We start from the raw sequence: 14,474 nt of genomic DNA, 5'->3' as shown, positions 1-14,474 counted from the left end.
AAAAAAAAAAAAAAAAAAAAAAAAAATTATTTATTTAATTTAAAAAAATTGTGCAAATAAAATATTAGAACACATTATTAGTTGATTTATGTTGAAGTTACACATAAAAAGCATATATCTGTAGGAAGCATATTCATACCTGGGAAGACATTCCTGACATACCAAGCAATAAGGAAATAAATGAAAGAGTCAGCTAGGATTAGACAGCACAGCCAGCCAAATGAGGTGGTGTCATCCTGAACTGGGGAGCTGTACATATTTTCCCACTGAAGACCTAAAAAGTGAACATAAGTGTTTATTCTTCTGTGACACACAGCACAGTTGTGAAAGATAAAATCCAGTTTTAAAGAAAGGGGACCCACCAATGCCCTGTTCTTCATATCGTGCAATGTATTGGCTTGCATAACTGAATGCTGTTGGGGACAGCAGGCTCTGTGAAGAAAGGAAACAGCAATGATAGTTCTTGTAGATTTCATGTATTTCACCCAGAGGGATCCTAAAATACTTAAAAGTTTGGACATTTGTATAGATAAAATTGATGCTCATTCTCTAAGCAAATTTAAAAATACAGCAGTCCCTTACCAACCACGCTACAACTGTGAAGGAAGAGCAGAGGGAACAGCAGAAAACAAAAACAGGAAAATTACAACTTGTAACCATTCATTAAAAAATCAAAATATACATTTGAACTCATTAAATGTTGCTTGACAAGTAATAAAATAGGTAATTATGGAGTAATTCAGTATTAAGACTAAAATTTACTGAAAACATTAAGGGCCAGAAGGTGTTTTCACTCCATACATTTATTTCAGGTATAGAAGTATTATGAATAAAAATATACTAAAATATCAGTTGATTGAATACTGATAATTGCAACAAATTAGAAATTTAAATATTGTTTGAACCCAAAGTTGTCAATACTAGATAAAGTTATTCATTACTTTTTATTTCCATAAATAGCAAAGTTTTAATATGATGAAATTTGCTTCTGCTTTCTAAATTTCAGTCAGTAATCTTAATGCTTTAATTAAAATTCTTAAATTAATGTAGTGCTTCTGAATTGAAAAGGCAGAAAAGAATTTAAGGTTGATTATATGCTGTCGGTGCATTTGTCTTTACACATTTAAGCTATATTGTATGTCATGAGAACCGTGAGAATTGTTCACATATGAGAATAATTCCAATACCAGAGGCTCCAAGATGTTTCAGGAATTGGACCAGAGAGAAGTCAGAATTCTTGACGACCTCTGAAACATGATGTATGACATTTTAACTGTTCTTTCTTTAGGAACTATTTCTTAACAGTATCACATATCATGGTTTTGTAAGCTCTTCATTGTCTTGTATGGTATACAATGATGTAGGAAAAGCTATCATTAGGACATTGAGCTTAGTTTGCTTTCACTGAATTTCAAATTTAGATAAGCGAACTTCCAGTTTGAGAATCCAAAATAAGCAAACAAACAAATAAAATGGGTCATTTCCCACTCTGCCATTCCAACAGTTGACTTACCATGAACACTTTGACTACATAGCTCAACTCATTCTCTACTGTAACCAGAACAATAAATGGAAAGAAGGCAATGATGTAGATGAGGCTTCCAATCAGAGCTGCGATGTTGGTGTTGTTGAAGAAGACACTGATAAGATAGCTCATGGCAATAACCGAGAAGCTGTAGTCCGAAAAATACAGGAACAAAATGAACCCATTTGTTTTAGGAAGAATATTGCCAAGCTTGAGTATAATGATGAGGATCACGATGGTAACCAGTAAAAATCCGACACTCTCTATAAGCCAGGCAAAAAAATGGCTGCAGGAGTTGACACCCATCATCTTCATGTACTGTAAGAAGAAAAAATGTGAGGTGCTTGTTATGCTGATATTCTCCCAAATAAAAATTATTCCCTGTATTATGTCGAAATGTCATGATAGTCTCTCTATGTATGGAACTAGGCATTTTAATCATTTACATAAATCAAGAATTTATCCATGCTTGCTATGTGAAATATGCCTATATAAACCAGAACATCTTAGATTATTTGTTCACAGAATGGCACGATATAATAAACAATTTGGATGGTGAGGGTTTGTTTAATTACAGTTCCACTTGATAATTGTTATCCAGCTGACATCTCTAGATTAAACCAATTTAGAATAGATTATCAAATTTATGGTATCCTCTGAATAATTTTACATGATTTTGACATTTGTGCAGGCATGAGCATTTCAAGCTGGTGAAAAACCATGGCTTAACTACTAGTTCAATGTAGAGACTGAGCTCATAAAAATCCATAATTTTTTTTTAATAAACACTAATGAACAACCCAATCAGTATTTATGTTCCTGAGAGAAACAGTATACCTGATTCCTAAGAATTTAAAACACAGAAACTTAAGAGAGATCTTCTGCCTTTAGCTATAGCCTTCCCATCCTTAACACTTACTGACAGTCTGGGTCAATATTTGTCATCCTTGTTTTCCAAAACGCCATTTATACATTCATAATAAACTCATGTATCTGAGATCCTCTATACCTCTCTCTCAAATGATATTCTTTGATATCTCAGTGATATCCCCAGAGGCCAAGGCATTCCACAAGGTAGAAAAATAAACCAGCACAATCTATTTGCACATTAACTCAAAAGGATTCTGAAAGATTTAAAGTCCCCTGGGAACATCACACACCTGGGCCTGTCGGGGGGTGGGAGGCTAGGGGAGGGATAGCTTTAGGAGAAATACCTAATGTAGATGACAGGTTGAAGAGTGCAGCAAACCACCATGGCACGTGTATACCTATGTAACAAACCTGCACGCTGTGCACATATATCCCAGAACTTAAAGTATAACAAAAAAGTAATAAAAATTAAAATTAAAAAAATAAAAGATGTAAAGCCCTGTGGACCTTCGTTTGGTTGAATTTTGTGACACGTACTTTGGTGTAACCTGGATATCCTGGTTTCCAGTTTTAACAATTCATGATTAATGTTAAGCCCTAGAACCTATTATCCTTTAAAAAAAAAAAAAAAAAAAAAAAAGGAACAAAAGAAATCACTAACAGGCCAGGCGCAGTGGCTCCCACCTGTAATCCCAACTGTTTGGGAGGCCGAGGCCAACAGATCACCTGAGGTCAGGAGTTCGAGACCAGCCAGGCCAAAATGGCAAAACCCCATCTCTACTAAAAATACAAAAATTAACCAGCCATGGTGGCAGGCACCTGTAATCCCAGCTACTCAGGAGGCTGAGACAGGAGAATAGCTTGAACCCAGGAGGCAGAGGTTGCAGTGAGCCAAGATCATGCCATTGCAGTCCAGCCTGAGAGAAAATAATGAAACTGTCTCCAAAAAAAAAAAGAAAGAAAGAAAGAAAAGAAAAAGAAATTTCCACTAACAGCTTTATAACCCAATTTTTTCTTTTTTCAAAATCAAGGATAGTCAATGCCCCACCCCATTAAACCTAACTTTTCCAGGAAAAAAAAAAATAGTGAATGCACTAGATCTTTTGCTCTACAAGCAAAATCGTGAATTTTACTTTTTGCTTTTGTAACATCACATTTCGATAACTCTGCTGCTCCAGTTGTTACCAGGGAAACAGCTACCTGGCTGCCAACAGTAGCTGTTGGCTTTAAGCTAATCACCACTGAGAAAGAGCCTGTGACTTTCCCTCTTAACTTTGCCCTTTTTCTCACCTTATTCTCTCCCTAATGTGTTTCTCCTCCGAGACCCTGTCACCATTTGTAGTAAAGACTCAACCTATGCTTCTGTGGTTCCATGGAAAGTATGGATCAAAGTAGCATGAAGCACAGGTCACTATGGAAAGTTTCCCCAATTGCTACACATGCTATCACTGAAAACAAAATTACATTTTAGTGTGAAAAAGACCTCAGATATCTTATTCCAGCAATTCTTTGCGTGTACCCTACCCCATTTGAAAAAAATACTGTGTCATGTTTGGTGACTATTTCAGAGGTATTCACCTGTTCCAATATGATATGTTAGTCCTTTTTATTTCCCTTTCCTACTATTTGTATTTTCATATTTTTGTGCCTATTTGAATATAATTAAGTGGGGGAGTTATGGAACCTACATTACTACTTCCCAAGCTGATATTTACCACAATTTTATGTAGCCTATACAAACATATTTCCCCCCAGTGGCAACATATGTACGTAGGGCACAATGTCAATGTATTTCCCAAGGTGGTTTATAAAATATCTAGACCGTATCAAGGCCACAAAATAAAGCTGATGTCACGTGTATACACATGATTTTCTTCCCTGACAATTGATAGCTTTCTATAAATCACTTATATATTGAGAATATTCTTCATTCCTAGACTTGTTAAAAGATAATTTGGCAGGCTTGAATACCAGGACTAACGGTATTTAATCAATGTAATTTTGAAATTTTTGATACTCAAGATCAGATTCAAGTCCCAGGAATTTGTAAAAGTTAGATACTGATCATTTTGCTTTTTCCTGAAACAGGGTGAGTTAGGTGCTTCCAAAAGCATTCACTATTTAACATTGTAGCATGAAACTTCAGTGTGAAACTTCAGGATTTTACGCCACGAGGAAAACAGCTGCTATTCATAAAGAGAAAGAGCAGTGAGAGCATATAAGTCATCCATAAATTATCCAGATTCACTGCCAACTTTGTTGTAATAAACAAGACCAAACTTGCTGATGGAAGGGGGCCCACCGAGAGCGGCCGGCTGTGCTTTCTTGGATGCCATTAGTTCCTCCTCAAAGTGACAGATGTCAGGTGCCAGCTTTGTAATCAGAGAGTCACTTGTCTAAAGCCTCCCAAACCTGCCAGAGCAATTCATCAATATCTGATAACCTGTTGCTCAAAGAAAACCCCTCTGCATAGTGGCCAAAGTCTGCCTAGTTTACAGGAGAGAATAAGAAAGAGATTCTAGAAGAGTTTGGATAAATGTGTTGCCACATTCATGAGAAGCTTACGCACAGGGATTGACGTAAATACTGTCAAGAAAAGAAATCAGAAATACTCATATATTTACTTGATAGCAATATCTTCATTCAGTTCCGCAGAATGTCAAGTACTAACTCATAAGGAATAATAACATTTTCTACCTCAATTTCTATAATTCTATTAACAATAGACATTTATGTTATTGGGTTTTTTAGTATAATATAAAGGATGTTGTGACCATTACTGGAAACGTTTCAAATTCCCACTGGTGGGGTGGATTAGTGTATGTCAGGAAAGCACAAAAAATTGTTTAATGTGAAGCACTAGGAGACTAAAAAATCTTTGTGTAATTATTGGTAACATCTCTGCGGCCCACATATATTTTAGGTTACCTGGCTGAACTGAGAGAATGACTCCAAAATTCTGTCTCCAACAAAATATAAGCACTGAAAGTCCCATAGATGACTTACATTAGATCAAACAGATGAATCGAACTCATAAACCATGAAAATAATGAGAAAAAAATACTCTTCTGTATGTTATGAAATCAGATTTGTATAGCTTTATTATTTTAATTTTTAAAAGCAAAGTGCAGAACAAAACCCAATCAAAAGGCATTTTTAAAGTACTTTTTTTATACTATGGGCTTACTTTAATAAGTAAACTTATTGGATTTGTGCTAATTTATTTAACAAGGTAAAGAGATTCGTGGAATCATACCATAACGAAGTCAAAGATAAGTGGCTTCATTGAGATACCAATTAACTTGGTTTTCTTGCCAGGATTGAGAATAATTATAGAAGGAAAAAGGGAGAATATTGATTTTATTTACCTTTTTTGTTTAATTTGAATGATAAAAAAGGTAGGACTTGGGCAGCTTTAGACTTTATCAGAATATAAAAGATGGTATTAAAAGTGAGTTTGAGTTTCTGGTAGCTTAAGAGATTATCCATCATCATCTGCAAATGTCGTTAGAAATCTATGTTATTAAAGTAAGACTAAGGGTGAAGGTAGCTATGATCTGGAAGACGATTGGTTGGAAGTCAAAATACTTCCGTTCTACTGCCAGATCTACCATTAACTAGCTCCAAGGTCTTCAGCAAGTCACTTCTCACTTTCTGAGCTGAACCTTATATCTTTAAAAAGGAGTTTAGATGAGAACTGTGCGCAGTGGAGCGAGGCTGAGCAGGAGGCACTAGGGACATCCCACTCCTTCCACGCCCGCCTGCATCAATTCATTTCATAAACACACCGTATTTCTTCGAATTTAGGACACCGTTGAGGGTGTGCCATTATTTTATATGCCACCAAGAAAGAAAGATTACTGCCAAATAAATCATGACACCCTATCAAATGTATTCCAATTTCAGAGGCTTTAAAAAGGTGGAGGGGAAATCAATGTCTTAGAATTGATAAAATATGAATAATTGAGCTCCTCCTCTGTTCTGGCAGACAGAGGGAGCTACATTCTGGAAATAAATGTTGAATGAAGTCTAGATGATCAGACTCAGAGGGTTTAAGAGATTGAGCTCAAGTGTATATGGCTGGCAGAATTGGAATACAAAACCTGACATTCTGATTCCAGGTTCAGTGATCTTCCACCATGTCACTTTGACCCCAAGACAAGGGTGGTTAAATTTTAAAGGTAGATGCAGGCCAAATGGAGACACAGAGCTACCAAACAGAAACTGGTTCATAGCTAAAAACATGTCTTTCGCATTTTCAGTTGAGAAATGACTTTTCGTTATGCTTTCATATTTTTTGGTGACATACATAGATGTTTTCAGAGAGCATCATCTTCAAACACGAAATAATACAATGTGTGTGTATTGTATACACACGGTTTTATATGCATATATATTTGTATCTATACTGTATGCATACATGCTTCTATTTACTGTTTCTGTCACAAGTAATATTTTTAAGGTAGGTATTAATTTTGAAGTAGAAACAGACTCCGTTTCTGTCACAGTTTCTATCTCAAAGGTTTTCTTTACTCTGTGATGATTTGCTTCTGAATACTAAGAACCTGAAAGAAACCTAGAAGGTAGGGGCTTGCAATCATGATTATGGTTGAAGGCATGGATTCAGCTTTCTAAATTGGAATTAGAAAACCATTGCATACAGTCCTGAATACAACAGGACTCAAACTAGTTGATGAGAAGTTTAACAAATTATAACTGAAATATAAAAATACAGCTGTGTGGATCAATCAAAATTCAAACAGAAAAGGTAAAAAATGTATGTTTAAATGCTGGGACAACACTGAAAGCCTAATGCTGAACTAACAGAAATATGAAGCAGCAACTTGTATCTTACAGGGAGAAATGATCAATTGTCTAAAAGCATTGTCAAGGTAAGTCTGAAAAGGACAAGTGGATGAACAGGTTCCTCTGACCTCATTATTTCAGAATTCAGCCAGCCCTTGCAATAATTATTATGCCCCAGTTTTGAAATGTTTCATCTTTGTTTCCACTCCATGAGTGAGTGTAAGAATGGACTCATGATGGGATCAGTAGATAAAATAATTTCTACTCAAATACAATCTAAAAACCACATAATGCTTTATCATCAATCCTAAAAAGAAGTAAGATATTTTGGATTTGGGGTTAATGATGAAGAACGTGCCCAGAAAGAGGTCATGCTTCACACTCTTGTTTCTGTCTTCCATTGTGATATGGTTATTAACCCAATCAGTAGCATAACATGAAATTCTTAGTTTCTATAAGTCAGGAGTCAGTGGGAAATGAAGAAGGTAACTGAAGAAGACAAGATATACTGGAAAGAGAATTTTCTTTGTGACAGCCAAAATAAGCCATACATCTATGTCTATGTTTATAGCTCTATCTAGATCTACATTTGGGTTATTTTAGTTACCATGCCAACAATCTCTCTGCCTGAACAGTTGTTATTGTTGTTATTTAAACTTCCTCTGTTAGATCATAAGTCCTATAGGTAATTTCTTGGGCAAAAAAATTAAGAATTATCATTGTACTCATATTTTATTCAGATTTTGTTTTTCAAAAGTACTTATTAAGTGACTTTTATGTCACTTTTTGAGAAAATAAAATATTGCCTTATCAGCTGCTTTTGTGATTTGTAAAAGGTTTTCCTTTCTGTTTAATTCACAAGGGATAAGTTAGGCTTTCTGAGTTTATATAGGCATGATGAAAATCGTAGTAATTGTTCTATGAACAGGACTTACTCATAACAAGAAGTGATTTTCAACATACCTCATGAAGCCGGAGGTCTTTCTCATAGACAAGCTTTTTTACAAAGGCAGCTATAAATACAACCCAGGCAACCATAAGCACGATTGGAAGAGAATAAGAGACACTGGTTAGGAAGCTGTAAAACAAAAAAAAAGAAAGAAAGAAAAATTCAGTGACCAAAATAATGCCACACTTGCAGAGACTATAATATATAAAGAACTCACTCTCTCTTACATTGAAGTTATGATCCTGTTTTGAAATTGAAAGTATTACCCCATTATTTATGATGCATGAAGCTGATTTAACCCATGGGTCTGTGGTTTTTTTTTTTTTTTTTTTTAGTGTAATGTTTCAAGAGTAAGAAAAAAGACAGCTCTGGATTATTAGATAAAATTGACACATTGTTTAAATTGTGTTTGAGTATGTCCTGTCTGGGAAAATAATTACTATATAGATATAATTGCAAGGCTCAAAACCTTTATGTCTAAACTAAATTCTTATCTAAAAGGCAAATTTAAAATGAGATGATTGGTTTACCTAACTAAAAGCTATATCTTTCAAAATTACTGTATTTATATCTACTCTTAGGAAGATCATAGTTATCATGAAACTAAATTTCCCAAAATGAAATAAAATCTAAAGCATTCATTTGTTTTTGTTTATTTGTTTGTTTATTTTTTAGTAGATATGGGGTTTCACCATGCTGGCCAGACTGGTCTCAAACTACTGGCCTCAAGTGATCCACCTGCCTTGGCCTCCCAAAGTGCTGGGATGACAGGCATGAGTCACTGTGCCCGGCCCAAAGCATTTGATTTAAAATGCAGACAAAGAACTTGGATTCCTCAAAGTAATGCTCTGGAAGATGCTTTATACATGGTATAGAAATGTCTATTTCGATGATGTGCTAAACTAGAGAATCACTGGAAGACATCCTCAAGCCCCAGATGTGTTCCTCAATGTCCTGCCCATGATGCCTGAAAGTTAGATTGGAGTGGTTCTCAGAGCACCCAAAGAGATTACTAAAACACAAGTTGCTGGGCCCCAGCTTCTGATTTATTATATCTGGGTGGGGCCATGTATTTGCATTTTAAACAACTTCCCAGATGATACTAATGCTGCTGGTCCAGGGACCACACCTTAGTAGTCATGGTTCTGACAATTGATACCCTTATTTGCGTGGAGGCAAAGGCAGTAGATGTCAATGAAAGATTCTAAGTTGCTCTGTTTATATGCTGGGCTCCACTAAAGCTTTCACTTGGAGAAAGGTCCCAAGGCCATTTCCTTTTTTAATCTACAAGGCTAAAAAAATTACCTCCAAGTACTCCAAGAAAAATGTAAATATTAATGAAGCATGAGATCACTATAATTCAGTGTCACTTTAGCATGCAGAAGTGTGTCATTATCAGAGAGATGAAGTGTTTTTTGGTGAGGGAGCAGTGGGAGTTGAGGCCATATTCCATTTTTTTTTTTTTTTTTTTTGGTTTGTTTCCTGGCAAACTGTATGGCATGGGGTAGGCATTTAAAGAATACTTCTTGAATGAATTTTGTTTGGGTTCTGGTGCAGCCTTAAAGTGATTTCTGGATTTAGAACTAGGCAAAGGCCTTCATTCATTAGCAACAAATCCCCTGTAATGTTTCTTCCAAGTGATAGTGTATTTTAGGTTTGGTCTAGTATAAAACAGAAATGCTGGTCTTATAAACAGAAGGATCACTATAGTACCAGTTATATTATCTTGGGCAAGTTAATTAGCCTTTCTGGATTTCAGTTTTCTCATCTGGAAAATATGGACAATAATTCCTGCTCCTACTTACCTTATGAGGTTGTTGGGTGAAACAAATGAAATAATATATGTGAAATCATTTTATATGCAACAGTTTATATGTGTGTAAGGCATTATGAACATATTCCCATAAAGAATACAGACTGCACTTATTCTTTAAAGAAACATCCAGGTACCCACCATCCTAGGTACCAAAATTTATAAGGGGAACAAATGAGCAGGTAACTAGATAAGAATTTTAACTTAATTGACCCCATAGATCTTCATAATCTGTGCAAGCCATTGCAGTTCACACATAGTTCAGGCAGCAAAGTCCCCTCCACAACAGCCTCCACAACAGCCAGCTAACCTTGACAGTCCACTTGATGGAATCCTTACCTGCTTCCTCATGCTACTGTTGCACTGGGTTACATTACCTCATCTCATTTATAACTCTTGAAGTAGTCAAGGGAGACAGAAGCATTGAAAGAAAGAAAAAAGAAGAGAAAAGAAAAAGCCAATACCATTTGAATTGTATATAAACTGCAATAACTGGGTTGCGTAGCATGTTCAATTCCTTTAAAGTAATAATCAGCCTCAAGCTTTTATATAGGAAGGTGAACTAGAAAAACGTAATCCACTTATTTTTTAACCATCTACAGAGTGAAGGAAGCATTCAGTGCTACCCAACTGGCAGATTTCTTGAACATTCAAATTGAATTGTCTAAAAGCATTATTGTTACTTCTTTATTCATCGAGGAAAACCACTTTAGATATGGAGGATTCCTAGCAAATGAACTGATAGTAGATGAAAGTCTCAGGCAGCACAATATTTATCTCAAATAGTTGATAAAAATGTGTTCAAGATTTCTTTTTTCAATTTGTTTTCTTAAAATTTATCATGTGCTCAGATATTTTAAAATCCAATTTGGGAGTTGGAAGGGATTGTAAGATGGTCTTGTTCATCCCTTTCATTTGACTAGAGGGAGGTAAGCCCAGTAGACAGTGGGTAACATCAAAATCATGCAGCAGTGTACTCAGGTCTGAAGTCCAATTCTTCCAATTTTAGGGCCAGAATTTTTGGAGAGCTAAGGGTTATTATAGATCATTTGGTAAACACTTTACCATCGTTTTGGTAATGATGAGCAGTTATGATGAAGCTATGCTGTATAGTGTGAACCCTTTTTCAAAACAAGCATATTACAAAGGTTTGGTGAATGTTATTCCTTTCATCTAGAATTCCATTCATCTGAATGAACGGACTGAAGTGAGTTCTTAGAAAAGTTGTTGATCATTAAAAAGGCTGAAAGTGCACACTTACTTGTCTTTCATGAAGCAGGGATAAGGAATTGCTTGAACCTGGACTGCTATTTCCTGGGAGTTCCTTCCAGTTTGCAATTCAATGATTGCTCTTTCAATACTATCCTGTAAATAAATAAAAGCCCTGCCATAGATCTGGTTGTGTGATGGAGAATTGTGTGGCCCTGGGGCCCAAATCTTGGTTCTTAGGCTTCTTGTGGTCTGTGCGGTCTTGAGACTCATGCGGATGGTATATTTTATGACAGGAGGAAGAAAGACATTTTCAGAGTCATAGCCTCTGTGCCAGCTTCTGTTAGAAGGAAGCTTAAAAATAACACCTAAAAATAAAATGGCAACAACAGCAGAAAGGTTATTTTATGGTTGACGTTATTCATTGTTTGGAGAGTACACAGAGGGGACAGCCAAACAGTCAATTGAGTTAGTAATGTGACAGTAGGTTCAGGCTCTTAATTTACAGAAAACATGGTTAATTGGAGGTGTCAGCCTCAGAGATTCAAAGCTGGAGTTTAAGAATATAATCACCAACTAAGTAGACAGAATAAATGCATCACTCTAAGCCACTTATTACAATAAAAACACTTTTAGATAAATTATCTTGACTGATTATGAGGATGGACTCAACTTCACTCAAACTATGTAATCCTTTTCAATCTTAAGTACACCAACAAAATTAGACATGCTTAGAAATTACAGTTGGTTGCCTACATGAAAGGTTCTCTTTTCTAAGGACATCAAAGGACCTAATGACCCCCACACTAGTTTTCTGAGTTCTGGATGAAAGACGTGAGGAAAGAATTTGGCCAATTTTAGTACAAAGAGCTCAAACGCTAATAGAATAGCACTTACTTCCAAAGAGTTCATTGCTTTTGTAGAGCCTTTTAGCCTCTCTCTCCATTTCCTCTATGGTTTTTGCTGCCTGAATACGGTCATATAATACACAAGAGGAAATATTTACTGTCAGGGAAGATAGTGTGTTAAGCTGATCAATGATGTCAATGTTGTTCTCTAATTTCAGCCTTAGAATGTCTAAAGAGGCAAAGCAAAAGAGACAAAAAAAAAATTATGGTCTTGATTCTGGTAGTAATTAGATGAAACACTGATTTTTTTGTAAACACTAAACTAGATTATAAATAACGAAAGGCTGCAGAATTTACTCTAAAAATATCTAGTATTCTACACCAAAGAAAATGGGTCGTTATGCAAATATTCATTGAGGATCCGAGCTAGTTACAAATACAGTAAACCTACGTTCTAGAAAAGATACAAGATAATTTAAAAATATATTTTGTTACAATTTAGTTAACAAAGAACTAAGACAAACAAATTTTTTAAAATCTATCTACATGTACTTAGGACAAAAAAACTATAAATCAGAGATGCGAGTTTAGAATAAGCTAAACAGAAATGCCTGCTTTGTACATGGAATGTGAATGCACAAATTGAAACAAAGGAAAGTCTATGTAGAGTACATAGGAAAAATAAACTATATTATTACATAAGCTATGATATAGAAACATTTAAGATACCTGAAAATATATACCACATAGTTGTGAATTTCTAATACTGTTTGACTTAAAATCTTATGTGAGTTACTACTTTTGATATCTGTATTAATCTGACAAAATGATCAAGATTTCATTTTAGGTAATTACTCTGGAATAAAGGGGACTTAATTTCTCTTCAATTTTATGATTCTTTGTGAGGAAATCAACTGGGACAAAGGGTAAATATGAAATTGGAAGTTAACAAATCATTTGGCCAATTAAATTTTTACTGACTTGATCATCATGAATACTGAGAAGGCTGTGAATATCATAAATCCCTCCTCACAGAACCCAGACATGTCTCTTACATCATCCAAAATAGGACTAAATTTCTCACAGAAGACAACTTCTTAAATGCACTTCTCATTAGAATTTAAAGTGAAATGTTTTACTTGATGTAGATGTTGGTGGGGGAGGGGTAAATTGTGGTTGAACAGTGGCCTCCAGCGGCCATTGGAAATCAACACAACACCAAAGAATTATTTAGAAATTCTGGTAGATAGGATCATAAAAACACTTCAAAGGGTCAGTGTCCCCCGAATTCAAACTATATAATCTCTTCAATACTAAGTTACATATGTAATTATACAAGCATAGAGTCTCAATGCTACATTCATTTTAATCTTATTTTAAATTCTAAGCCTCACTTCCTAGTTCAGAAGTTAAAAATGACAAAATTTATGTAAGAACTTTTTAGTTTAGCCCTGATGTGTTAATCAAATAGTTCCTTGCCCAAATGATACTTTTAGAGAATAAATCCACTAGTACCTTTATTTAATCTAGCTGGGTTGACTATCATAATATGTGTACAATCATATGCAATACAAATATAGGCATAATTCTTCCCCACTGGTTTAGAACCTAAATCATATACGTCCCAGCAGTGCCAGGGAGGAGGAGGGGCACTTGCTCTGCTACTGCCAAATTCTGATGCTCTCAATCTGTTTCTCATACCCATGGTTGCATAGCAACAGTGAATCAGACACAGCCTGAATTAGATGTCTTGCATCCCTTAGGTTGAAGGTGGGGAAGTGGCAGAGGGAATGCATAAGTTTAGACAGCTTCCTTTGATCTTCTGCAGGCTCTTCCTTTTAAATGACCATGTGAGGAGGACCCAACCTTGAATACTGATTTCAGATTATTTTCTTTTGAGTCTCCCCATTGTGTTTTTCTTGCTTTTGCTAACTCTATATCTCTTCCAATTACATTCTGGATTAGTCAAGTGATACTGAGGACAATGGAGATAAAAATGTTAAATGTAGCCAGAAACAAATAATTTCAGTTTCCCTTGTCCTTAAGGACTTGCCTTTCATCAAGTCACTAAAATAACAGTGCTCCCTTACTTCTAATAACCTACCCATGATTGAAGAAAAAAAACTGCATTTATATTACATAAGAACATTTTTTTTTTTTTTGAGACAGGGTTTTACTCTTGTCACCCAGGCTGAAGTGCAGTGGCATGATCTCGGCTCACTGCAACCTCCGCCCCCCGGGTTCAAGCAATTCTCCTGCCTCAGCCTCTCAAGCAGCTGGGATTACAGGCATGTGCCACCATGCCCAGCTAATTTTTGTATTTTTAGTAGAGATAGGGCTTCACCATGTTGGCCAGGCTGGTCTCGAACTCCTGACTTCAAGTGATCTGCCCGTGTCTGCCTCCCAAAGTACTGGGATTATAGGTGTGAGCCACCACGCCTTACCTGCATTATA

At 35.7% G+C, this 14,474-nt stretch overlaps 1 protein-coding gene across 1 annotated transcript in view; it reads right to left on the bottom strand.

Moving 5' to 3' along the window:
* Positions 1-14,474, bottom strand: part of ABCA12 (ATP binding cassette subfamily A member 12) — a 221,857-nt gene that overhangs the window by 62,487 nt on the left and 144,896 nt on the right. Inside the window, exons 21-26 of the mRNA XM_017893499.1 lie at positions 12,070-12,249; positions 11,225-11,540; positions 8,165-8,279; positions 1,514-1,843; positions 363-432; positions 140-274 (exon numbers count right to left, since the gene is read on the bottom strand). Coding sequence (XP_017748988.1) covers positions 140-274; positions 363-432; positions 1,514-1,843; positions 8,165-8,279; positions 11,225-11,540; positions 12,070-12,249 — 1,146 coding nt within the window. The remainder of the gene's footprint in view (positions 1-139; positions 275-362; positions 433-1,513; positions 1,844-8,164; positions 8,280-11,224; positions 11,541-12,069; positions 12,250-14,474) is intronic.

This window comes from Rhinopithecus bieti, unplaced genomic scaffold (genome assembly GCF_001698545.2).
Source record: "Rhinopithecus bieti isolate Rb0 unplaced genomic scaffold, ASM169854v2 scaffold_23918, whole genome shotgun sequence".
Lineage (NCBI taxonomy): Eukaryota > Metazoa > Chordata > Mammalia > Primates > Cercopithecidae > Rhinopithecus > Rhinopithecus bieti.
The sequence above is the reverse complement of the archived record's forward strand: the minus strand, read 5'-3'. Positions and strand labels throughout refer to the sequence as shown.